A 27,018-nucleotide genomic window follows, 5' to 3' on the forward strand; every position below is an offset into this window, starting at 1 on the left:
CAAAGGCTTTGCCGAGAATAAAAGTTCAGTAAAATTCTCAATCATGTTACTCAGTCCTCATTTGCAAAACCCAAAAACTTTTGTACATATGAGTGATCAGTAAGAGGCCTGTGTCTGTGACCTTCAATCTTTACAGGGTGGAAACAGCACATCTATTCTGCTATGCAGTTACATCCTGGAAGTTACATGACCTTACTGAAGTCAAAGCCTTACATTTTTCAAACAGGAGTACTGCTGAAGCTCTAAGTCGAAATAATGAAATAAAAATTTGGGAAATTGTATTAAACTATCAACAGATGCATTGCTTAGAGCATTGGCTAATTACACTAGCAGATTATCAACTGCAATGTCAGCACCAAAATACTGACTTAGGTTTTATGTTGTTTCTTGTGTTGTTATGTACCACACAGAATCTTGGGAAAAAAATTCCCAGAAAAATATGAAGCTTTAATGCAAAAGAAATTAAGGCAAGTAAATGGTGGGTTTAAGTACTACAGAGACATGAAGCATTGCTTTTTCATATCCTGCTAAGAAGCAACAGCTGTACTTCATTTTAACTTGACGTGCTTCAGAACTCATACTCATATAGGTATTTAATGATCCAAACATAATGGTCCTGCATAGTTTAATTACTTATATGAAGGCTCAACTTCATATGTAATCTCTTAATAAAAGATGCTGCTGTGAAAATCTTACTTTGGTTCTAACAAAGAATAAACTCTTTAACAGTGAAAATGCTTTGGTGGAATTGAAGATTATTGACCATGGATCCTGAGCACAGCTGACAGTCAGTGTTATTCCTTCTTAATAGACTCCTTGTTTCTTCTTCCTTCATGGTATAGCCAATACAAAGAGAACAGGTAGAGTGCAAGGCAGACCATCAAATCATAGTGGTAGAGTGTTGCAGCAAATAGAAGAAACAAGAAGAAATAGAATATTTTGAAAGCATTATGTTTTAAACCTGGAGACTCCCTAGGTAAGTTAAATGCTTCACTCTTCTGGTTGGAAATATCTGCAGAATCAGAAGCGTGTTGGCTTTCTTTCTGTGAGTCATCAAGCCAGTTTAGTGTTTTCCCCCCTGTTATTAAATGATCAGCTGGAGAGTCTTTTCCTCCATTTTCTTTGGTAGACTTACTAATTAAAACTTCTGGCCTCCATGACCTCTCTTGTTGGAGCTCTGCTTGACAGAAAAATTGACCTGTATTCCTTCCTCTTCCTTCTCCAGAAATTGCTGAGTCTGAAGCAGAAGGTACTTCTCCTTTTTCAACTTCAGGAGAGAAGCTTTTGTTAAGACATGTTATTTCATTTGTTAGATTTAAATTGTACCTTGATTCAGCAGCAACCTTGGATTCAAATTGTCTACACAGGTGCTCCATGCCTTTTTCCACGGTGGGCCCTTCTGAAGATGGCACTGATGAGCTTTTATAATGGTAACTAGGCACAGTATTTGTACCAGAAGGTGGCATTTTTGTTTCAGCTTTAGAACAGAAACAGGAAAGTGTATCACCATCCCTTTCTTCCCTATAGAGCTCTTCTGCTTTCTCGTGGTATAGAGGCTTCTGAGTGCTCAGGGAACTTTTAGGTACTCCTGAATATGAACCCTCCTGCAAATCTTTCCTTTCCATAGCAGAAGCCTTTACTGCTTGTCCTACAGGTAGAATATTGTCTGCTTGTGCTTTGGCACATTTTTCCCTGCTATTGCAGACAGACTTCGTTTCTCCTTGCAGTGTTTCATGTACGCATGCATTATAAATACCTAAAACTGATTCCTTTTCAAATTCAGTGTCATATAATACACCCACTGTGTTGAGTTGACAAAGAGCATAATGTGAACCATCATTTCTCCCTTCATGTGTATCAAACGCTGTTTCCTTTTCCTCTGTGGGCCTGTCACTTAGTGCAGTCTCTCGAGGTAGCTTAGCAATTACTGCTTTTTCACTGCCAGGCATTTTTTCTGGAGCACTTTCTGATGTTGTTTTAATTATATAAGCTGTACCTGCCTCTGCTTTCTCTGTAATACCCTGCTCAGAGACAGAAGACTTTTCACAACTCTCTGCCTCCTGGCAGGTAAACAGCTCCTTTGTGGAAGTCGCGGTCTGAGGTTCCATGGTCTCCCTCACTCTCCACCGAATCTCACTCCCCGTTTCTTGCCACCTCTGCTCTGCAAAGTTTGCTTCGCTTTCCCTTCCGATTGGTCTCCCTTTATTTATGTTGTCTGTCTCTCTGTCTTTTAATCTCCTGAATCCTCTGTGCTCCTGAGTGTCCTCAGGTCGCTTTTCATCCACCCTGGTGGCCCTCGGTGCCTGCTTGTTCTCAGCTGGCAGAGGTGCTGGGTTCAGGGCTTTGGCATTGTGTTTCCTGTGTGCCTTGAAAGGCTTGGAAGCTTCCTCCTCACCGATTGATGTCAAGTCTGCTACTTCAATTACTTTCTTCTGCTTCCCTAAATCTGACATTTCACTAACTCCTTTTTTTTGTGTGGAATCTGTTGAGACACCAGCACATGCAAAAGTGCCGGCATACAAATCTTCTTTTAAGTGTACCTGAACTTTGCTTTCAATCATCTTGATTTTTCCTTCATTTTTGTCAGCATCTGGCGACAATGAATCCAAAGTTTGGTGAGACATTTGTGGTGCCTGGTGCTCCAGAGCTGGATTAGCATTACCATCCAGCGCCCTTGCTATGTGTGCATTTAATTGCATGGATTCGTCATGCTCTGGTGAAATGGTTTCTGGTCTCGTTTCACAGGCCCCTTCTGAGGTACCAGCAGCATCCTCACTGATGAATAACCTCTCCATCATCTTACTTCCCGAGGAACTGTCTATTTCATCTTTTGAAATATCTGTGTGCCTCTCTCCTTGTCGGCTTGAGCCAGTAGCCATAACATTGGTAGCCTCATTCTGCTTTGTCAGAGGAAAATGTTTTGCCGATAAAAGGCTTTCACTGGTACCAGTATGTTCCAAGGACCGCTCATAGCTGTTTACTGAGCCAGCAGTGACTTCCTTCCCTGGTAGCTGATTATTATAATCTTTTACAGAATACTTAGCTTTATCTTTTAATTCTTCTCCTATCGCATGTAAAGTGTTTTCAGATGAGGAACCGATAGGCACGGGGTGCAAGTCACTGCTTCTTTCTATACAGGTTAGGTTTTTCACCAATCTTTCAGTTTCACTTGGAAAATTAATTGGTTCTGTTGTATATAAATTCCTCTCATCTCTGGAAGAGGTACCTCTAGCTCCTGTGAAGTGCTGATTTAACTGAAACAATAGAATAGAAAAGAATGATGAAAAAATGCTTTGCAAAAATATGCCGAATGAAGGAGGCAGGATTTCATTATGGAAAGTTTTGTTTTCAGTAACAAAGCTTTTATGGAAACATGTTCCAAACCATTTGCAAAATTTGCATTGCGTGTATTTTTTAACATAGGTAATGAGCTTTATGGTGGTGCTGAAAGGAGCAGGAAATAAAATAGTGTTCAGAACCCTCTCTCTTTATTCATGAGTTCAGTAAGCTGCTAGTGGATTTTATACAAATTAAATCTGAAGAGAATATTTCCTTAAAGGCAGGCTAATTTGTTCACTATGCATTGGATTCTTGATTTGGAGAGAGGAAGCCATGGGGTGAGGGGGGAGGACTGGTGCTTAAACAAGGGCATTGATACAGTACATCAGTGTCCGGTAATGTACAGTATTGTCCAGTAAAACAAAGACACATTTCACACTGACAAATACTGTAAGGATTATCTGAGCTTCATTTCTCTCAGGGACCATTTTACAGGCTTCAAACCAGACTGTTTTTAGACAATCTGGTAAGACATGAGTTGGAAATGAGATTAGCGAAGTAAAAGGCCAGAAACTAATCATTCTCCCTCCCAGCTCCCAAATATCATATTGTATTATTCAGCTATGCCTGCTTGTCACTGCACTCTCTTCTCACTTTAGCAGTCACACTGATAGCACTGGCTGATCAATTAGAGGCTAGCTTCTTGGGCACCCCTTTATACATTTGCACTTGCTGTAGATACCCCCATTACAGTTTCTCTTATTAATATGTTTTCTGCAAAGCCTCTGCAAACTATTAATAGTAAAACGTCACTCAAAGAAAAGTGAGGGAGCTAATGTCTCTGCAAATTCTGTTTTAATGACCCTCTGCCAACCAGTGCTCAAGTGTATTTGAGTTCTTCGGTGATGCCAACTGTCAGGATTTAACAGTGAGATGCCTGTGTTTTTTTCCCCTCCTCATAACTGACATTTGCATGATCTCAATAATTATATGCAAATCTTACGATTTCCCCTTCTTCTCACATAAGGCTCATGTTACTTGTCAACTGCACAGCTGTCTTGTGAGCCAATGCCTGTGTGTTTCAAAGATTTGGTTTTATTTCCATGTATTATAAGCCTTCATTGTTTAATTCATTAAAGAGCGCACAGTGCAAATTAACATCTAAATTATAGCTCCCCCTTCATTTATTGTACGGACAAGTCTGGCAATTGATAAACAAATGGTTATATTTGATCCCCTTTTTTGTAAAAGGGTGGACTGAGAACAACAAGGGATTTAGAGGTCTTCCTTTGCACATTTCGCCATAAAGAAAAAAGAACCAAAACGTTGACTTTCAGGCAGTGAAAGGTCCCACAATAGGCAACAATTTTCAACTTTTTAAAGTAAAAGACAAGAAAATTTTATACTCAAATGAGAGGAATTTTTTCTCTCCATCAGCAAGAAAAAAAAGAATGGTTCCCATCTTTCTCTCTTATCTGATTCAGCATTCACATTTTCACAGGTGATAGCTATTATAATCTGTGATTATGAATCTGTGCACCCAAATGATATGAGCTGAGAACAGACACTGGGAATAATAGATTGCTGTATGTGTCTCATTTATTGCCATTTTTTCTTTCATACTGAAAAATGCAAGGCAAACCACACACACACATGCGTGCACACAAATCCAAATAGATTGAATGTTCACCGAGTGTGAAATTCATTGGAAAAAATATAATGTAAAATACTGATACAGAAGAATCTGCTAATATAAATATATATATACTTACTATGCTCTTATTGTTATAATTTCAAAAATCTCATAAGTAAACAGTACTATAAATATTAAAAAAATTATAAATAGAAAGCATATATTTAAAAATATTCCCATCCTAGAAAATAGGAGGGAAGATTTTTTTAAATGTTACCCTTCTAATTCCTTAGAACTGTCTTTTAGAGCCTCAGGTAAAGAAGTAAAAGGGATATGTCATTAATTTAAGACCAGAAAAAGTTGATGCACTATACTGAAATCAAAGCACCTTCTATTGTTGAATCAGTTAGAGATTCAGTGTAAGTACAGACCAAGGCTTTACATTTGTAAATTAGTACATCAGTCAGCTCTGTTAAAAGGGGGCATTTCACCAGCTTTGAAGCGTAAATGGATTCAAATCATTTAATACTGTAGATATAATTGTATAACACTTACCAGCAACTCTAATTCTTTTTCATCATCTTTGTGATCACCCTGGTTGTATTCTGCATTTTTGTCTTTTATATTTTCTTTACCTAGTTTCTTGTCTTTGTCTTCTGCTTGTGAATAAACAATTTCTGGTATGTTTGTGTCTGAAGAGTTAAAAAAAACAGTTGAATAATTTCCATGATGTTGGTTGTTACACTATTTTTAATTAACATGTGCAGTAAGGAAGAACTAATTAAACCGGGCGTTGTACCTGAAGTCCTTGAGTTATTCCATGTGCCACCATCAGACGTTACCAATATTTCTTCTTTTCTGTGAAACAAAAAGAAACTTCTTGTGTTATTCTGCAAAAATTATTGTTCTGATTCCCCTTAGACTCAAATATAAAGACTACTGGTTAATTACACAACATTTTAATGCTATTTGAAATTCTGAAAATAACAGCTACATAAAATGTAGTGCTTTTTGAGTGACCTGATATTAAGGCTTGGTCATAAGAAAGAATTGGCTGAGAAAATGAGAATGTGTTGACCTTCAGATAACATTGCAAATCTGATGGGTTTTCCCAGGCCTTTTCTGAGAAAGCAGCACAAAGGTGATTAGATGGGTCAGTGACAGGAGAGCATAATTTTGGGGTCAGGCAAGGGTCTGGAAGGATATATGTGTTCAAGAGGCCAGGACTCCCTCTTGCTTGTGTTTTTCAAATATTTATATATTTACAGAGATGGCTGAAAAAAACATCTTTGTTACCTGAAATAAATCAAAATATTCTCCCTGCATGTGTATAAATCCTGTTGCTAAACTATGCCTGGCCAGCAGGAACAAATTCTGCCTTCCTCAGCCAGTGCAATTTTTTCTGTTGCTTTGCTGGCAGTGAAAAAAAAGGCCAGGTTGAACACAAAAAACACCTACAGAGAGATGCTGAGTGCCTGCAGACCTCATCAATATCAACTGATATCAATTGAACTGCTAGCAGTTCGAATTGTGTGCTTATAGGGATCTAATTTTTAGTGGAAAAGGAAAAAAATGTTAAGAGAATGTCACTTATGTAAAATGTAAATTATTGTATCACTCCTAATGACTCCTCTATGAGGAGAATTTTTTTTCTGTAGGTCTTAATTTATGTGATTTTCAACCAGCCGTCCACCTCTGTTACTGAAAATTACTTTCTAATTTTCAAATATTAATCTTTTCCCCTTCTATTTTCTCCTAGTGTCTTTCATTTGAATTGATATAACATTAACTCTGCCACCTAAATGCTTAATTCAGAAGGAGGATGCTAAATTTATACACTATTAAAAGAATGTAGACATCTACTGTCACCAACTTTTTAAAAACCAGTCTTTATAGGGTTTGCCAGCCTAAGCAGACAGAAGCTCTTGCCAGTCTTGCATCTGATCTCTGACACTGGCCACTATCAGATACTTCAGGGGAAGATGTAGAATTGTTGTAGGAAAATACTTGAAGTAATTGGCACTGCCCTCTTAAATTTCCTCTCGGCCATTTTTTTGTTAGAAGCTGTCCTTGAAGCACAAGATTTAATGCTCTCTCAGGGATTCTTTTTCACCATTAATTGCAATAATACTAAATATTCTTGCAATCTCTATGAATGTCATGTCCCTCTTGAATTCTGGTATGTGCATATCCTCCATTTGATTTTCACTCTTCCACTCACACTGAGTTGTCCTTTCCCCTGCCTGCAGTTGCTATAATCTGCATTTAATTCTGAAAAATGTGGCAGATCCAACTTTTTGAGTTGATCTGTGGAGGTTTTAATATAAACCATTTGTGCTTATTATTTATACACAGGGGTTTTGGGAGGGTGGTTGGTTTTTTTGTTGGTTGGGCTTTTTTTACTGTTCAAAGGCTTGGCCTAGTGTTAAATCTAGTTCCCAATTTTCTTCTGCCCTTTTGCATCTTTTTCACTCACCTGCTTCCATAAATCTGGATACTGTGTAGGTTGGGGTTTAGCCATGATACAGATGCATCAAAACATTTAGGTGCTATTGGGGTGTCTGCAAAAAGCCCCATATTAGGAGCCAAGACATGTATAACACATGAACTGAATCATCACCCCAAAACAATGATCCCAAAACAACATGGGCCCAGCAGGAAACCTTCCACTGCTTTCCAGTGGGGAAAAAAAGAGCATTCTAAAGGGTCTGCATTTCTTTCAATGCAGCTGACTGCCTACAGCGTTCAGCCATATGGATGCCACAACTCTTGGAAAGCAGGGATGGCACCACTTGCTGCTACAAGGGACTTTTGTCTACTTCTTAAAGGAACAAGAGTTTGACAATTTTTTCATGCAAGAAGCATTCCCAGAAGAACGGGAACTGTTAATGCCTATATCCAGCTTAACATTCTACTGCTAGCTAGAGTTCATAGCAACTACTGTGACATCCAAGTAGCAGTGCCACCACCCTCCTGTGATAAAAAACCCCACTGCACATCATTAATGCAAAAAATACCCAGATTACCAGAATACAGAACAGCTGGGGAAAAACTGGAGGGCAGATTGGCCTACTCCTGATGTAGTTGGATGTACAAGCAGGATCCTTACTCTTTAGCTTAATTTTCATACCTTGGAGAAAGGAGAACTGAATTCTGCCCCATTTCCTGTGTTACCGATGCAGTGAATTTTTAAATTTTTTTAATTAAATTTTTCAGGGTAAAAATATAGGCACAGTGTTTGAATAAGGATGTTAAGGCTGAGTACCTATTTTATAAACTTTTAAATGTACAGGTATAAAGATGCTTCAAAATGGATAATTATGGGTGCCAGGATGGTGTTACCTTATCTAGCCTTATTGTTCTAAGCATCTGTGTTCAGGCAGTCCTGTATATCATCCCTATTATCAGAGGTGAGAGATTATCACTTCCAAAAGGAGATTCACTCCCTCTAACATGGGAATCATGAGCAAGATGGGGTGACAAATCCCATGAAGGCACTTTTTTACCTCTGAAAGGGACTGACCATAAAGAGAACCTGAACCTACATCTTGGGCCATTTTCTAAAGCTGCATGACTCTCACCTTGTAACTCTAAATTCAAACTGGAATGTAGTTATGGAGTTTTAGTGGCTGGGACTGTAACACTCAATGTATGTGTGATCCAAGCCCCTCAGTTTTACTTTTGCTGATTAGAGCAGAATTTTTCCTTAAATTTTGTTCTAGTAGCATCTGCAGCCCTGGTCAACAAGTTTCTTTTCACAACAGCAACACAGGTGAAGTATGGCAATGATAACACAGCCTCACAGCTACACTGCAGGGCTTGTAGCATAATTTCTCTCCTATTGCACTTAATTTTATAAAGATTTCTGGTTTATACCCCATTGTTTGTGCACACCTGCCCTGCAAATAGCTGAGTGCAGGGAATGTCAATGTAGCAGTTATTTTACTTAATTTAATTTTAGATCAGAAATATCTGTCCTCCTATAATTATTCTCATGGGAAATTTAAAATTGGCTTAAATTAAGGATATTGATACTGTAGTGTTTGAGGATCACAAGGAGCATAAAACAAAAGTAATTTAAATCACTACTTCAATTTAAGAAATGATACTTTGAGGCTATGGGTGCATATAACTACAGGACAACCTCAAGCCTATTTGTATATCCTAAGGACTGAAATACTTCCCAAAAGCCAATAAAAATTAGCCCCTTCATCAAACAAGGGCAATTAGAAAGTGTTTGTCTAGTTTGTAAGTTTTTTCTCCATATTTCTCTGAAAAGGTATCAGTATCAGAATTTCATGAGCAGATTTTTAAATTAGAATATTAATTAAGTTTTTGTTTCAGCAATTAATTATTGCACTTTGTTGTGAAGTATACTCTAAATTTGCCTACATGATGAGAGACACAACATTTGTATTCTGTTAAAAAATGTTAAATTTTATTTTTAAGTCATCCAGGTATTGTTAGAACAATGCAACTAGAAAAAAAATCCATTATGTCAGATTATGCAATTCCATTCCAGCATAAGTAGCCATAAGCCTGCAGAAGCTCTGTTGCTTTTTCTCATTCAGCTGAATGGGGCACCTCTTCATAAAGTTCAACAGGAACTTCTGAATTTCTACCAGCTTAAAAAGCCCAAAACCTATGCTCATATGATTCATTCTTGATGAAATTATCATTCACTTGTCTTGAGTTATAAAAATAAGTCAGGACTGAAAACAGGTTATCATTGTAATTTTGCATTAGAAAGAAAAAATATGAAGTTCAGGGGCTAGTTAGTAGGACTAAGAGGACTGAAAATGAGACTGACATGTGAAGGAGTTCAGAAGTCCCAAAGTTATACGAAATTGGCATCCCAGAGAGAAAATGTTAAATGAAAGATGTGAAGAGTAGACAGAAAATATCTAAGTGACAACAAAAAAATTAGCCAATAAACAATATTTCTTTGACTTCATGAAGGGTTGGAATAAACTCAGACATGTCAAAGCTTTTGAACTAGCCATTTTAAGTTAAAATAAGAATTTTTTAGAAGTGAGGTTTCATCAACATTTCAGATAATCTATAAATGACTCCACAAACAAAAGACTTCTCATAAATTCTTCTACCATAGTGCTAGTGGTGGGGCAGATTCTTATAGGAAGAGAAATCTTGCAGGGCATAATTGATAGGAGCAGCAATTCAGAAAATTTAATTATTTCATGCAGTCTGGGAGCAGAACTTGTTGTTTAAATATGCTCCAATTAAGAGAAACAGATAATCTCCAACCCAAATATGAGATACTCAACAGAGGAAAATACATATTCATTTAAAGCCTTTGCTATTCAGATCTATTCAAGTGATCCTATACTGTAACAATATCAGAAGAGTTGAAAAATAGAAGCTATATTTAGGAAAAAGAAGAGAAATAGTGTCAAGGCAACTACAGGCCCAGGTGTCTTTGAAAAGTTTTCACAATAGACTTAAAATAAAAATGAGAACAGAAATATAGATAAATGGAAAATGGCATAAAAATGCCAGACTCACCTGATAATATCTGTCTTTGATAAGATTACTATATTTCCCTTGTCTAAAAATCAGTTATCTGGACTTCATTAAAGCATTTGTTGTGCAGCCACATGGGAAATTTATTAATTAAAGAGGAGAAGAGGGAGATGAGCAGAAGAGCTGGGCTGTGGGAGAGGGGCTCAGTGCCAAGCAGGGTCCCAGGAGCTGGGCTGTGGAGCTAGCAGGCGTGGCTGGGGAATCAGAGAGGACAAGTCATGTAATCAGACTTACTCAGTCATGTTATTACAGACCAAAGCACAAGAAGTCACAGTTAAATTAAATCCATGGTAGAAAGGAAGTTGGGAGACATCACCAACACAGAGGAGGATTGAAAGAAACCGGAGGCCTGGAGGATCAGAATAATAGATAAGGGATGAAATTCAAAATTATAAAATGTCAGGTTATACATTTAGGGACTAGGAAGAGTTTATGCCACAAAACTAGGCTTTAGGACTTAGAAGAAACAGGTGAACAAGAAAAATTGGACAGTTTCTTTGCCAGAAACCATTTCCAAGCCACTGGTGCGAGATGAGATAGACACTGTGATATAAAGGCAAACAACGTTCAGCAGCAATGGGAAGGTCGTCCCGGGTATGAAAGATTTCCAAGAAATGTCCATGTTGTGGCACCAGGCACCAATAATAACTCCTCTAGAAAATTTGACTAAAATTTCCAAGTAAGATTGATTCAAACTAAAACATGTTCAGAAGAGGACTAGAGGAAGACTGGCAGGATGAAAAATCTATTTTAATGAAGTAGACAGATTGAGTAGTTCTATTTTCAGCATAACAAAATAAAGTCTGAGAGGAGGAATAAATGCCCTCTGTTGATACAGCAAAGGGGTAAATACTCAAAAGACAAAAAAACCAGCAAGACTGTTAATGCATTAATATAAAGAGTTGACAGAAACATTTGTTGTGAAAACTTAAAAGAAGATCTGTAAGCATTAGAAAAGAATATCCTGTAGTTTATCAGTGTATCAGACACAAGAAACTGAGAAGGAACTGTTTCAAGTGTGGAAACAGGAATATATTTTTTGGAATGAGATTATGCAACACATTTCCAAAGGGAATAAGAGTTCATGATCCCATAGTCACAGTCCAGCCCTATTTCAAATGCTCCTGTGCAGCTATATGCCCTGGGAGTTATGCTTCCAGGATTTTTAACTATGGAGCAGGAGGTGTTTTGGTCTGGCCTGAAATAGGTTTGGGACTATGGCCAGGAGTAACAAACTTCATAATGGGTGGGGTTTATCATAGCTTGTCATGATTTTAATTCACACACCAATATTTGGCTAAAAATGTGTCTGTATGTTTGTATAACTCAAGGTGCCACTGTGCTATATCCACTTATGCTAGATCATATCTAAATCATATTATATTTATTTTTAAAAATGTGAAAGAAAGGCCAAAATTGTTGGATTACGGAGAGATGAAAATGTGCCTGAAAAACTCTGAAATTAATGCAACCTGATCAATTATACACTATCTCATATTTAAAAGAAAACGTGGGATAATATTATTTAGTCTGAAATTCAGAGAGGTATGAGGTTGTTAAAGTATTCAAAGAATATATTTCTCAAATATTTAGTTAAAATATGTAAAAGGGAAAAAGAATTTAACACTATTTTATTTCAAAACAGTCTTAGGTTTTGTGGATTCTTTCATGCTTCTGATTTTACTGTAGATTCAAACTCAAACCAAATCAAAATTCTACCCTGAAGGTAGAATTGAATGTATGGAAGTTGAGGTAAAGCTAAAACATCCTCATGAAAAGAGCTGGCAAGACTCAAGTTGTTAATCAAACCATAGCTACATTTTAATTTCAGGACAGATTTCTAAGCCTAAAAGCAGTCTCATACAGCAGCAACCTTCAATACAACTAGTGCTTTTGGATCTAGTGCCAAAAATAGCCAGCCTTGCTGAAGAATGATGCCACTGGGATGTAAACAACATGTGAGATCCCTGAAATGAAATAGTTACATGTATCAGCAGTGCTTTACTGAGAAGCAGAGGAGCAAAAAGTAAATTAGGGCAGTTAAGTACTCATGTTTGAGCTGTCACTGGAGCCAAACAGGCAATCCTACACAGAACTGCAACCCTATGGAGCAGGGAAAGGGAATATGGGGAGAGAAGGGCAGGCAGCTTAGTTTGGTTATTTTTGTATCATTAGCAGCAGTAATTTCAGAAAGAAGTAGAGAAGGAAATATCTGCATTTAAACAAGCAACAACAAAAAATATTTTATGTTTATGTACACATCAAAAGCAGAAAGCCTGCAAAATGTCTTGAAGACCTGGGTGAGAAACTAGAGAAAGGTTTTCCACATGTAAGCATAAAATTCCGTAGTATTGTATGCAATGCTATTCAAAATCCACAAACATGCAACAAGAATGAATTTCTCAGGAAAAAGGAATTTTGGAAAGGATCAAGAATAATTTTGTATGTGTAAAGTTCTAAGCAGAGCTTTAAAGTTCTATTCAATTATTCATAAGGCTCAGAAGGATAAGAATTCAAGGTATTTTTTTACTAACATAACCCCCATAACATTGGCTTGCTTTAAAATATTGCTCTATTTGTAATGGTCCTAAAATACCACTTGGACAGGGGAGAAAATATTTCCAAAACCAATTCACACTGAGAGAAAAATGCAAGAAGGGAAAAAACCCTTGGTACTATCAAAAACTAAAATAGAAAAGAAAAATTAAAAAAAGTAAGCTTCATTCTTTCATTCTGGTTTGGGATCCACCAAAGATCCTGATGTGGACCTCCAAAGTGTAGACTTTGACTTCTTTTGTGATGGTGTCTCCATAGTTAATTTTATTCTATCTCACTTACTGAATATATGAACTAAATATTTAATGAGTAAAGACAAGCTCATTCCTTGCCTCCATATTGCTCAGTTCAAAACTCACTACGGGGACAAGTCTCCCTACCCGTCTAAACTTATATCTGTGTTCTCAGAATCTGAAGTTATAGTTTGAGAATAAAACAACTCCACAATTTATTATCGCATGCAGTTCTTAGGCCCTGGGGCTGCCAGGGAATTCAGAGCTGAGCTCAGGAAGAGGAGTTACAGCCCTGGCTTGAAGCCACCTTTGTGCCTGCTGGGGCCTTGCCTGGCCGTGCCACAGCACCACCCAGGGTCCCTGATGTGGCTGGAGGTGACAAGGAGGCTGAGAATTACCTGTGTGCTGCCTTAAGAGGGAAAATATATTATTTCTCCTCTGGAGAGTTTCTAACATGGAAGACTGCCTGCTGGAGGTGTGTCCAATGGCCTCCCCACCGATCAGTGCTTGAGCTCCTGTTTCAGGACTCTTGAAAACCGAGAGGCCACAAAACGTCTGCAGCAGAGACGCGTGCAGCGAGACACGTCTGTGTGCCACCACCTGTGTGCTGTGGAGAGAAGCCATAAAGTGCATGTTCATCTTCCCAGGAGCAGACCAGAGCTATGCACAGAGGCTCCAGTGCCCAGAGTGCCTGGCAGTGCTGGCCTCACCGGAGCCAGCCAGCTGGGGGGCAGTAGGATCTGGCCTTCTCCAGAGTGCTACCTGCACGTTGTACCTGCCCAGGCTTTGAGCGCCCGTGTCTGTAGAAAAGAAAGAGCCTTGATAAAGCTAAAGAGAAAAATCATTGTTATTGCCAGACCTGGTGCTTCTTATCTGTTTACCTGCATATTTCATCTAAATGAAGGCAGAATATTATCTTTATGAACGGTATGCTCTCATTTGGAATTGACACTAATGAATGCAAGGCCCTTTCCCCCTCTTGTTTGTACCATCAAATTAATTAGCTCTATTGTGACACCAGTATTTTTCTCAAGTAGTTCAAGGCTTGAGCGTTTTCCTTTCTTTTTCTAAAGGGCATCTTCAGTGCCCTTTATCTACCATAAGAATCATGCATCACTTGTATTTTTCACAACTAATGCTGTTTATTATAAAAACTGATTGTGATGTGAAGATTGTTATACTGTGTGGCAAATTGCCCAAACAATTACTGTAAATGCATGAGCCATAAACTGTACTGCCAAGGACACTGGTAGGTTAGCTACTATAAAAGAAACAATTAGAGTCTGAGGTGAAAATAATAGAGATGAGATGACAGTTATTGAAAAGGCAGAACATCCAGTTTAATGTTGTAAATATAGGTTTGTAGATTACACTGATGGTTTTAAAGTGTTCATGACTTATTGAATGGAATAGAATATTCCATACTTTAGAATGGGGCCATAATTATTATTTCCTTTTAATTGTGATGTCTGATGCATTTGTGAGCAGTTGTTGAGAACATCTACACATTATACTGATTCTATTTCTAAATTATCATCCTGCTTCAAGGGTTGGAGGTTTTTTTTATTTTACTTTCTTCGCATTTTGTTGTTCAGGGTCTGTTCTGAACAAAGTATTTTCTCTTGAGGAACGTGGAGTGCTTAGAGGGTTACAGCAATAATTATTTCAGTTTCAGCCTACACACTTCACTGCTTTAAATCATCATTAGAAGTTTCATCCCTCAGCAACTCCTGCTGAGACTGTCTTAAACTCCAAGAAACAATTAGATAAGAATAGCTAATCTTTATAGCAACTTGTATATAAAGGTATTGATAAGAATTTGCCAGAAATTAAGGGAATATATTTTTTCTTCTTAGAAATCATTTAAATACAGAAAAAGGTTATTGCTATGATTGCTAAAGAATTTCAGTAATTCAAACCAGACTTGGAGTGTATGAAGATTAGGGTGCATAAAAAAAAAAAAAAAAAAAGATGTGCACCCTACAAGAGGATGTGTATATAACCTATGGTTTATATAACCTGTGGTATATATAAAGAAAATGCAAGAAAATTGGCATTACTGCCTGAGAATATAAAGCAGTCCTCTGTTTCTTTTTTTAAGAGACAAGACATAGGCATAAAAGAAAATTAAATAAAGTTCTAATATTTGACCCTAGGGAGAGCACTAAACAACTGGACACAGAATTATGGCTGTCCAAGAAGGCAGAGGTACTGGACACATCAAATCAGAACAGGGAAGGGTCTTCCCAGGGTTTAGAGGAGAGGATGAAATGAGCAGCAGAGCAAAGGGCAGTTTGTGTGAGCAGCCTGTGTGAGCTCTAAACTACCAAACCCATTAGTCAGGGGAAGCTGGAAAAAGCTCTAAAGTGGCTCTGAAAGCAAGTTGCAAGGAAACTAAGTACTCATCTAAAACACTTTTCAGGGAAATGCTCTAGGTAGTTTTCAGGCTTTTACATACTGTTATAAAAGGATGATCTTAATATGAGTTAGGGGTGTCAGAGCTGTGTTGGAATTTGATGGAGCTGCGCAGAAGTTCAGGCAGGGGTTGGGGAGCACAGCTGGGGAGGTGGCAGAGCTGTGGGCCTGGGCAGTGGCTGCATCTTCAGGCTGAAATAACTGCCTCTTTCCAAAACTCAGGGCAGAGTGCTGGGAACTAGACCTTAAGTATAGCAGAAGTCAAGAGCCTCACTAATTAGAGACAAACCAAGCCTGCACAGAGCAGTGTGGCTGCACAGAACTGTGGGGCTGCACAGAGCCAGCACCATTCCTTGCTCCAGGCTCCTAATGGGCACTCCTGAATTCTGACTTCTCAGGTGGCTTTACCTGAAATATGGCCAGTTCCCACCTAAAAGCATTTTGGCTTCAAATGATCCCTCCTTGTGCAGATGTCGTGTTATTAATGCCTGAACCATAACACTGTTATTACATGTCATGTGTGGCAGTATCATGGCCATCTGTTTATGCAATTATTTGATTTCAGGAGATACTTAAAAAATAGAAGCACAACAGAAAAATAATTTAATGTAAAAAATGTAGGTAATCATAAATTAAAATTATGTTAGATTCAAAACTGATTGGACCACAAAGGAAAGGATTCAGAAGCAAAAACTGCAGCCAAAATCAACATCTATAAATGAAGAGCCCTGTGAACACTGAGCAGAAATAACTGAATAATATTTTAAAACATTTCCATTACAACTGATCCTATTAAAATGAAGCTGTATGTAAAATAGGAGCCCCAATTGTGAATCTAGGCAAGACTGATTTTCTTATATGACCTTCAACTACCAGCAGTGTTAGAGAAGGCTCAACCTAGTTCTTAGTAAATAGGTGTCACCCAACAAATGGGACTGACACTAATTAGCTGCCTTGTTGATAGTCGGGAAGCAGAGGACAGAGGCAGGAGGTGGCGTGGTGCACTCACTGTTCGAGCAGCAGGTGAGGGCATTTGCTGGCTGGCATGGCAAAGGAGGCTGGCACTGCAGCTGCTGTTTGGAAACCACCCTGGGAATGGAAGACTTCACTTCCAGGAGAGTCAGGCAAGCAAACTTCACAAGCATTTTGAATGAAAACAGAGCCACAAAGAGCCTCCACCGAAATGTTTGAATTTTGAGGAAGACAATATTAAACAGTAGTATTTCTTCACCTTGAGGGAATACCCCTTAGTTTTTGTCTTCTCACCTAAGAAAAGGGGCTGTTATCAGAAGAAGACAAAAGGTGAGCCTGAAAAAGGACAATAAAGATCTGTCAGTAACTTCTACACAAGGAGAAATTAGAAAAGAAGTTTGGAAAGTGAAGTTGAAAAAGATGCTCAGAATAAGCAATATATGGTATGATTAATAGTATCAAGGGGGACATTTGATCAAGAGAGCAGCTGTAAGGGAATTTAAGCATTTTTCTGCAAAGATAATTCCCAGTAGGATTCAGACAATGTTTGTAATAAATCTATTTTTATTAAGATTATTGGATTGGTGTTATCCAGGGGATTATATTTTCCAATTACTAATATTTTCATTTTTCAGTCTTAGTTTATGATTGAAGCAGGGACATGGGTGGCACAGAACAAAATGCATTGGCCTGACTTGGGATGAGAATAATCATCGCCTCAAAGCAAACAAAGTCCCAAGAAATTAGTCTTTATTTTCTAGCTCATTAAAAAAGACCTTGAGTTTTAATAGCAAAACATTCATACTTTTTTTCTTTAATATAGATGTGTAAAAAAAAATGTATATGTCCATTTGAAGATTTTAGTGCCATCCAATCTGAACCAGGAGCCCAACACCAATTTGGAGCCAGGTTCAAATACAGCTTTGATATAACACTGGCTATCCCCAAATCTCATGACTAAAGGTATAAAGACTGCAGAAGAGCCCATTGCATAAGAAATCAGTTATACCTCAAATTAAGTTATAGCAAGTACAAACAGAAATGCTGCCACTTTATTCAGATCCTTTCATAACTCTGTCATGATTGTCGTACCTGACTGTGATATCCACGTAGCCATGTTGAAGCAATACTTGTTCAGAAGTGTTACACACATGTTTTACATGTGGATTGGTCAGAAAATTCATTGATTCTTTTGACAGAATGGGCTAAGTATTTAATAAATGGAGAACCTCTTTTCAAAAGATTCTCCAGGGCAGTGTTAGAAAGTCTACAGAGAGATACATTGTGAATTAGTAATGCAGGACTTTTCTATTTGGATATCTATCTCCAGGGCCGTGCTGTTGAAAAAAAGGTGAGTGAGCAGTCAAGTTTTCTGAGGGCTAGGCTTGGCCTAATGTGAGAGGATATGCTTCATAGGTCACTATTTTGTCTGGAAGAGGTATGATCAAATATCAAAATGGTTTTAAAGTAAGGAGCTGGGGCCAATATTCTTCTCATGCTTCTTTTTCCCACTGCTTTAAAATATTGGAGGAAAGAAACTTTCAAGTTTTGACTATTTTAGATAAATCTGAGAGGAGAAAAACATTAACCTATGTTGCCTCTGGTCTTTTTCTGAATCTCACAGGGGAAAAATAGAGAAGGAGCAGTCTCTTCCTGGGGTGTCAGAAGAGAGTATTTTCCAAGAGGCTGCCTGCAGTGTGCAGAGGCACATATACAAGAAGGTGGGAAGTGCCTCAGATAGACTGTAGAGAGATAGACAGCAGCCAGGTGAGACTAAGACACAGATACCACTCCTGGGCAGGAAAACAGAAAGGGTGACAACAAAAACAAAACCTTAGACAGTTGTTCTTAAGAGAGGGAACTATGATCTAAATCTTGGGAAGCAATTGTAAATTCAGTAAGTATCTCAATAGGACAAAAATCCCAGGTGTCATCATGACAAGAGACTTTTATAAGCTTTTTTCATTTTTCACATGTTTACTACCACACAGCAAGAAGGCAGCTGTGTGATAGGTATCAATATTTCTATCAAGAAGATATGGAAAAAAACTTAGGAGACACTGGTTCAGATTTACTAGGGTAGCTGCAGAGACTGACAAACTCCCCAACTCTCTACCACAATATGAAGTGTCTCAGCCTAGCAAATCTTGTATTTATCACCCAGCATCTATAAAAGTTATTGCAGGGACAACAATTTTGCATCAAAACAAAATGTAAATGCCAATCCACTTGGTGCACCTAAGTGCAAGGCAAGAAAAACCTGCCAGCTTTGCCTAGCTCCCACTCAATTGTGTAGCCCAGTGCCCTTTAGGACTACAGTTGGTAACCAGCAGTAATAAATCTTCAGGTTTAGTGTCAGAGTATCAGCTGGTTTCACTAATCAGGAGGAGAGTGGAAAGACACTTAGAAAACCAAGCCCCCTATTATGCTTTGGCATGTCAACTAATACTTCTTGTGTGTGTCACTGAAGGTCTAGGGATCAAATAGCCACTTCTAACATTCTCCAACAGTGTTTGAAAGGTCTTACCCTCTCCTTTGCCCTAAGGCAGGGACTTCATTTAACTTTCAAAGTATTTGTTTGGACCATTTTTCCCACCTTTTGTAGATGAGAAGATAATCAACTTTTTATATGGATTAAAATTTAAAAATACCATGGGCAATTGGTTCTCTGGACCTACACTGCAGCTGAATCTATAGCTTCAATGTCAGGGTTGAGGTGCTGGGACTGGATCACGGCTTAAAGTTCATAATCAGAATAAACAGCTCAGATGACACTGGTAGTCATTGCAATGATTAAATATGACTCCAGTGCTCTCAGCTAATGTTGCACTAACTTTAAACATCTTTTCAAGACTAACATTTAGAAGAGTCAAGTTGAATGTAATGGAACAATTTTTTTTCCAAGTGAACATTTATGAAATGTAGTACCTGAATGGCGGACAGGAGAGAGTATTGAAATGGTCATTTACAGCCTGGTTCAATTTGCAAAATAGATATCTTCCTAAACAAAAGAATCATTGAACATACAGGAGTTCATTTAGCAATGTCCTTCTATTTTTCCAAAGGTCCTTTACCAGCAATCTGAAAGAGCATCTGGTCCTGTAAATATTAACATTCAAGGATTGTTTTACACATGAAGAATTCTACAAAGTTCAGTGAGACTCCTGATGTTCATTAAATTATTTATTACGCCTATTGCAGGATCAAGCCAGTTGCTGAATTTAAAAGTTCTAATAGTCAGCCATAGTAGTGTTACAGTATTGGTATATTTAAATAAGCTGATGAAATTGTAGCAACTGAGAAAAATCTTAGAAGGGTAAAGCCAAGCAATGCATGGATAATACAAGTACTTATGATGGCTGAGAAATTAGAGCACTGGTTTTATATGATTTCATGCAAACAACTGAAAAAGCTTTGTAGCAACCAATATTTCCCACACAATAGAACACAAATTTCTGTTCTGTAGCATTGGTGAGAGCAGTTTTTAAAGTAGATCATGGAAATGAACAAGAAACCACTGATACTAATAAATTCCAGTGTAAATACTCTGCTAGGATTGTCAGTACAACAACATGTTATTTTCATGTGTCGTTCCTATAAGTTTTAGAAGCTTCTTTAAATATTTCTAGTGCAATAAATGGATGGCAGAAGGGTGGCACACAAAAGCAAAAATGTGACAGGTTTTCAGCTTTCAGGTACTCTCCAATTAGGAGACCACAAGTATGGGAAGAATGTGTCTATTTGTCTGTGCATGCCATTCTAATCCACATGTTCCACCTCTTTCTTTAACACTTCTGTGATGGCATTCAAAGACTTAAGCCATTAACCTAAATATCTATCTTCAGGGTATTTAATACGTTTCATATTTCAAATAGTATACATGTCCAGATTTTGAAATAATATGATTAAACAGAAAAGAAACATTGATCATAGTTTCTGGCCAAGTGGGATTGTTCTCTATAGAATATTTTTCAAGTGGTTTATTTCAGCTTATTTTAAATTACTTTGGAGAGTAAGGCTGCAGCAATTTCCTCAAAAGATAGCCCTTGAGTTGCTGTTAATAAGCATTCCTAATGCTGAGTCAAACTCAGTTCTCCAGCTTGCTTTTATCCCACTTGTCTGAATAATATATTTTAGAGCACCTTAAATAATTATCTTGTGTCCCTGATAATCATGATCTTCAAGTATGTAGAAAAGTCTTATTTTGGTTCCAGTCCTACCTAATTCTACAGCTGAGAAAGGCTGGCAATGACCAGGAGGCAAGAGAAGGTCTGGGAATACTAAGTCACATTAAACACAGAGAGAGGAGTGTTCCTCATAGCTGGCTCCCTGTGAATGGATAGCTTCTCTAGCAGCTGCTCTCTGGTAAAAACAGTGACTGCAGTCACTTCCTATTAATAGCAATAAACTTTAGTCAAACCCCATATCTGTATGCTGATCAAGATGTAACTCGTGACTTAAAATGCCAGAAACAACCTTGAGATTAAACAGAGGTACACAAAGAAGATGTGTGTTTTAACACCTTTCCTGCTCTTCTTTTCCCTTCCTGATTATGGTGACACACAATCAAAAGAACAAGGATTAAAAGGGAATGTAATTCAAATGCCATATTTTAAATGGACCAGATGGGAATGATACAGTTGTTCTTCATAGCAAAATGCATGAGAGATTATTTCCAAACATCTTTGTCAGAAGCCTTTGATTTTTTTTTTAATCACATCATGAGCTTGTGGGAAAAGCCAAGAGGAGCAAAACTGCATTTCCAGCACAACCTAGGCACTGGTCTGCCATCTGCCTGGGAAGACAGAGCACAGTGAGCACAATGCAGTCCTGCCAAGCTGCATCTTCAGCAAGTTCTACCTCCTTTGCCTCCCATCAGAAAGAGATGATCAGCATTTGAAGAAGGAAAGGCACTCATGCACAGAAGAACTTTTCTCACTGGCAATTTCTTAGAGACCATTCAGCATATTTGCTGTCAAAGTTGGCATTGGCAGCCCACAGACATGGGTTTTAATCTCTTCTTTTGCATTGTGGTCATAGAGCAGCTCTTGTAAGAGCCATTGCCCTATTCTGTGTTGTGTTTCAAAGTGGCATCATGGAGGAATGGGAATTGATGCCCTATCACTCAAAAAAGGTACGGTTCAGCAACTACAAAAAAAAGGCATAGGATCAATATCAGCTGGATCACAGCGATACACTTGTGGATCAGTTCAGAGTGATATATTTGTTGGCTCAGAGGGCTAAGGGAGGATAACTCTACCAGTTGTGACAAAAATGCTAGCGTTCCCCTTCCTTGTCAGAGGACAGGAGTCCAAACACGGTACCCTCCTGTAAAGCAATTCTCATGCTTATCAGCTGCTTTCCTGGTGCTGTCACTTGTGCTCTGGACAGATGGCAAACCAAGGCCAAGCACAGAAATGGGATGTAGCATCCTCAGTGACAGGGGACATGGCTGCCATAATTCTATCTCTGCACCTTTCAGCATGATCTGCAGGAGTCTGCCTCACACAGCAGCCAACCACCTCCTGTCTGATCAGACCAATGCAGAAGCCTGGTCCACAATAAAATCACATGGTCTAAATTTGAGGACTGAGAAGAATTCACGTTCAGAATCATCATCCATATCCCAAAAGCATGAGAGTCAAAAAAAGAGAAAAGAGTGGAGCTGATGCAATTAATTTACATTTTTCTGGCTTGTATGTATATATATATATATATATATAATTTTATGTGTAAATATTTTATTTATATTTATAAATAGAATGGAAATTAGGCCTGTTTACTGGTAGAAGATTTTCCTCTTCCAGTGAGTCTTACAATTTTAGGACTCAATTTTTCTCCTAAAGTATATCTCTGACTATGTACAAGTTAAGCAAACACTTTCATACAGACCCAAGCATAAATTAATTAATTTAAACATTATTTTCCCAAACTGTATTTTGTCCCTGTGCATCCTTTGAAGACTTTTGAAAACCATAAAAATTGTTAAAGTTTATGAGGAAATAATTTTAGATTGTTAAAATATAGCTAGAACCAAATACGTTATGAAACTTTAAGAGAAGATTATTGGTTCATACCTAGACACAGAAGCAAAAGCAAATGAAACATGAAATGAAGAGGCAGACTTTTAAGTGATGTGGTTCCAAATATCCAAATATAGACAGTTTTCAGCATTAATTATTTGATGCAGTTTTGCTTTTTACTATAATTTTTTTTCAGGTGCAACTTTTGAGGGTTAAGCTCATTTTTAAAATTTATTTCTTAATAATGGTGTCAGAACACCCTATTGGCCTCATTCACTCATCTTAGTCCTGGATCATGTTCTAAATGGTAACTTGAAATAGTCATATTATTGTGTTTCCCCAGTAACTTACTCTGAAAGTGAATATTATTCCTTTCAGTTAACTAACATAACTAATCCTTGCTAATGACATTTAATGAGCCACACAAGTATGCCCTAAAGTGGATCAGACTCTCTGCTTAAAAACCATGATCCTGTCCTGTCTTATTTTATAGCTGCAGAGGTAAATTGCACATTTTAAGAGAAAGTATAAATATCTCAGAGCCAGAAGTTAAAAAACAATTAAAATGTTATTACAAGTTTCTAAATTTGAAACCGAGCCCTAAATGAGTGTCCTTTAAAATTATCCTTTTGTTCAGATTGCTGTAAAGAAATCTTTAATTTAAGATGTCCAACTCATGGGTATGGATAGCAATATTCCCTACCTGTCACTTTATTGTGAGAATCATAGATAAAATTGCTTTTACTTCTATCTATTTGTAATGCTGCAACTCCAAGGACAAGCTGGTTGTGTTCGATGACTCCCCCACTTTGCTAAATGTTCTACAACCAGCCAGCATAGCACATAGAAATGCTGTGGAGTTTATCATCCAAATTGAGAGGAGAGAGAGAGATGGGCTGGTGGAGGAGAGCTGGTAAATGGGCAGCACTGCTCAATGCAAGATGAAGGAGTAACAGCACATCAGCAGCCTCACTTTGCCAATTTTGGGGGATTTGTTTTTCCTGTGCTTTTTTTTGGGATATCAAAGCAAAGGAGTTTTAATGAGGGTCTGAAGGAGAATAATGAGGTACTTTTGCAGATGTCTGCAGGGTGTTCCTCCTCACTCAAAGGGGCAACATGTACCAAGACACTTTGAAAAACAAGCGAGCAATGGAAGTTGGCATCTTAGTTCTTTTGAAACAAAAGACCCTGATGCTGACCTCATTTGCACTGGCAAAAGCTGTGACTCTTGTGAATTCAAAGTCCCTGTAGCATAAAATTAGTCCTGGATTACATACTGCCAGAACTGTCTTTCAGAAGCCTTGGTGACCACTGAAACAATATTCCAAAGATAGTTGCAGCTCATTCTTGCATTTATTGTAAGTTCTCGGTACATTTTTCTGTCACTAAAGAGAGTCTTGAAAGTGCATGGTTGTTAATTGTTTGACAGAAATGTGTAGTAGATCCTAATGTAGACAAGAATTTAAACCACTTTGGTTTAAATATTTCAAACATACATGTGTATATGTGTCTATTTGAACAAATATATACACATAAATGTATACATACATACATATACACATATGTATAAACACATGCACACAGATGCATTCCTCTTGAGTCTAACATAGAGGGAGGCAACTTTTAAAGTCTGATTAGAGATAAGGTAATTTTATATTGAGAAGAAGACATGTTATCTCCTTTCCCATTTTTTAAAATCACCCTGTCTGACTTACACATAAATCATTTAATATATCCATATAAAAGAATATCCCCCAGAAGGAAGGCTTCTACAACTTTTGCTAGCATTATGCCTGTCATGAGAAACTTTAGGGAATTAAACCTGTAGGAGTCATTTGACCTTAGATGTCAATGGTACCTAAATTTTCAGGTTATTCCTGAAACCATCTGGAAGCCCAGGGCTCGCTAAATTGAGACTCAGCTCTCCATGTCCATCATCTGTTCCTTGTGGGCCACCTCAGCTCAGGTTGGAGTCATACTGCCTGCACATGCCTATGGTGTTTGATATCACAGCCCTTCTGCAGGGCATCTCGGGCTATCCTACTTGTCCAGAACAGGCCATGTGACACTCCTTAAAACCTGACACAAATGTCAGGAATTCAACACAGGACCTGTAAAAGCATTGTTCCCTCTGCTCTGACATACTGGGATGTTCCTTCATGGAAGTATCATCTTGAGGGCTCCAGAGCTGGCCCAAAGGACACTTGTCAGGAGAGCTTTGTGGACTGGCTATGAACCGGACTTTGGGCCAGCTTTGGGGTGGCTCCTACCCTGTGGTGTTGATACAAGCCCTAAGCTGTACTGTGCACCTCTCCTCACAGGGCTAACGTGTGATTAGGGCTGGCAGAAGTTCCCAGCACAGCAAGTCTGGTTTTGGGAATGAAAGTTCGTCACAGAGGAAGCCCTGGCTGTCTCACTCTTCCTTAAGCTCTCACCACTACTGAAGCTCTGTTCCCCCTTCCCTACCACTTCAGTCCAGTGCAAGGGCACCGGCAAAATCAAACAGCACTCTCTTGTCTGGAAAGAGTATGGGAACTAAAACCCCAACATAAATTCAAAACCACAACGTTAACTTAGTTCTGACATCTGAGTATGGAAGAGGACATTGCAGGTAAAATACAGATTTAATTCTGCATAAGTCCAAATGATTTATAGTAAATTTGGGGAGGAAAATAAATGAGAATTAGATTTTTGCATGCAACATTGTTTTGCTAACAGAAAGAACATAATTAAAAACATTAGGAAAACAGAAGTGACTATTCTCAAGTGTCTCTCTTTCTATGCTATTAGAGTATAAGTTAACAATTGCCACTTTATAATTAACATATTACTTGTCTATATTTAATCAGAACAGTATGGTATATAGAAGACAAATTCTATGCATTTTTTAATATATTACCAATTCTGCCTTATAAAACATATTTCATTTCACCATTTGTGAAACAGAAGCATGAACCAGTGGCAGGGAAAAGGAATTATAGCCCTAATATACAACTTGCAGAATAGCCCAACCACATGCAGAAAAGTTTGTACCAGCTATTTTAATTGCTGGATTCTTCCCTAAGTTATCCACTTCTGCTTTATGAACCACCAGTACCATTTCTGATTTAATAATTGTATGTAGAGAAAGAACCATGAAATAAATTGTGTGAAAACCCTGCTTTTGTTTTGCTTTTAAATTTTTGTTGACTTACAAAGGAAATGGATGCAAATTATTTTAACTGTACAGCTACCTTAGCCTGGAACAACAATCCCATTGACATCAGCTCAGTTTCTGTACTACAGAGATCAGAATTGGTACACAGTGCATAGAGGGTTTATAGACCCTCACACTGCTTTTCAAATGAATGCCATGCATAAAATTATTATCTAAACTAATCTGTCTGCAGAAAATCACTGGCTGATATATACAAACACTTTACTGAAACAAGTCTTGGTCTAATTTTTCATTTACAAAACAAAAGTAAAATAGAAGAAAATAACATGGGCAGTCTTGACTCAAGTAAGCACACAAGAAAGTCAGAAGTAGCCAGCTATATTCTGAATTACCAAAAATTAAGGTGCAACCTCACCTGCTTTGTGTTGTCTTTAAGCAGCCTTTAAGACTCCTATCTGTAGCCTCTTTCTGGGATTTATTATCCACCTTGGGCACAGTTTCTTTCTTGTGACAAATCAGTGTGTAATTTTTATCGTCATTGTTTGCCCAGAAGGTACCAACTGATGTCTCGTAGCGGATACAGAATTCCACCTTAACTCCATCTTTCTGGAAAGGAGGCACCACAGAAATCTTAAAGCAAAACTGATCTGTCTCACTACCACAAGAATTAGGCATGAACTCTGCGAGTATGTCATAGTAACTGAGCCAGTTATTCAATGTCATTCGAACATACACCTGTTTTTCAAAGGATACATTGAGGACTCGTATAATGCCGTTCATACAGGTAATCCCAGGCAGGAGCACGACTGACTCCAACACTACTTTCTGCTCTCGCACTTTTTGTAAAAGTTCTTCTTGAGAAGCAGGTAATGTAAACTGCTGGGAGAAAAAATATTCATCCTGAGGGAAAACTTCATCTTCTACATAATTTTCTTGTCCTGTATTAGGAAATTCCCAGATATCGAACTCTTTAACAGAGACAAGATCAAACCCAAATGCATCAGCAAATGAAACTTTTCTTGAGATGTTGGTGGGAGTATCTGCCTCCTCTTCCTCTGAAGCTGAAGAATTCCGTCTTCGGGGACATGGGGAGAAACGAAGTTTAATGTCGATATTAACATCTTCGTCGTCTGAAGTGGAATCATTTCCCGTGGGGACTCGTAGGAAGTTAGCCCTGTTAACCTCACGAGGTCCTTCAAAAGACTCCAT

At 38.1% G+C, this 27,018-nt stretch overlaps 1 protein-coding gene across 1 annotated transcript; it reads right to left on the bottom strand.

Annotated features, from left to right (window-relative positions):
• Window positions 1–794: 794 nt before the first annotated feature.
• PPP1R3A (protein phosphatase 1 regulatory subunit 3A) lies at window positions 795–27,018 on the bottom strand. The gene is made up of 4 exons (XM_071424322.1): window positions 26,225–27,018; window positions 5,712–5,770; window positions 5,468–5,604; window positions 795–3,254 (listed from the first exon to the last, which is right to left on the bottom strand). Exons 1-4 carry the CDS (start codon window positions 27,016–27,018, stop codon window positions 795–797), a joined length of 3,450 nt encoding a protein of 1,149 aa, XP_071280423.1.

Source organism: Agelaius tricolor, unplaced genomic scaffold (genome assembly GCF_023055355.1).
Source record: "Agelaius tricolor isolate 1412-34295 unplaced genomic scaffold, bAgeTri1.0.p SCAF_3, whole genome shotgun sequence".
Lineage (NCBI taxonomy): Eukaryota > Metazoa > Chordata > Aves > Passeriformes > Icteridae > Agelaius > Agelaius tricolor.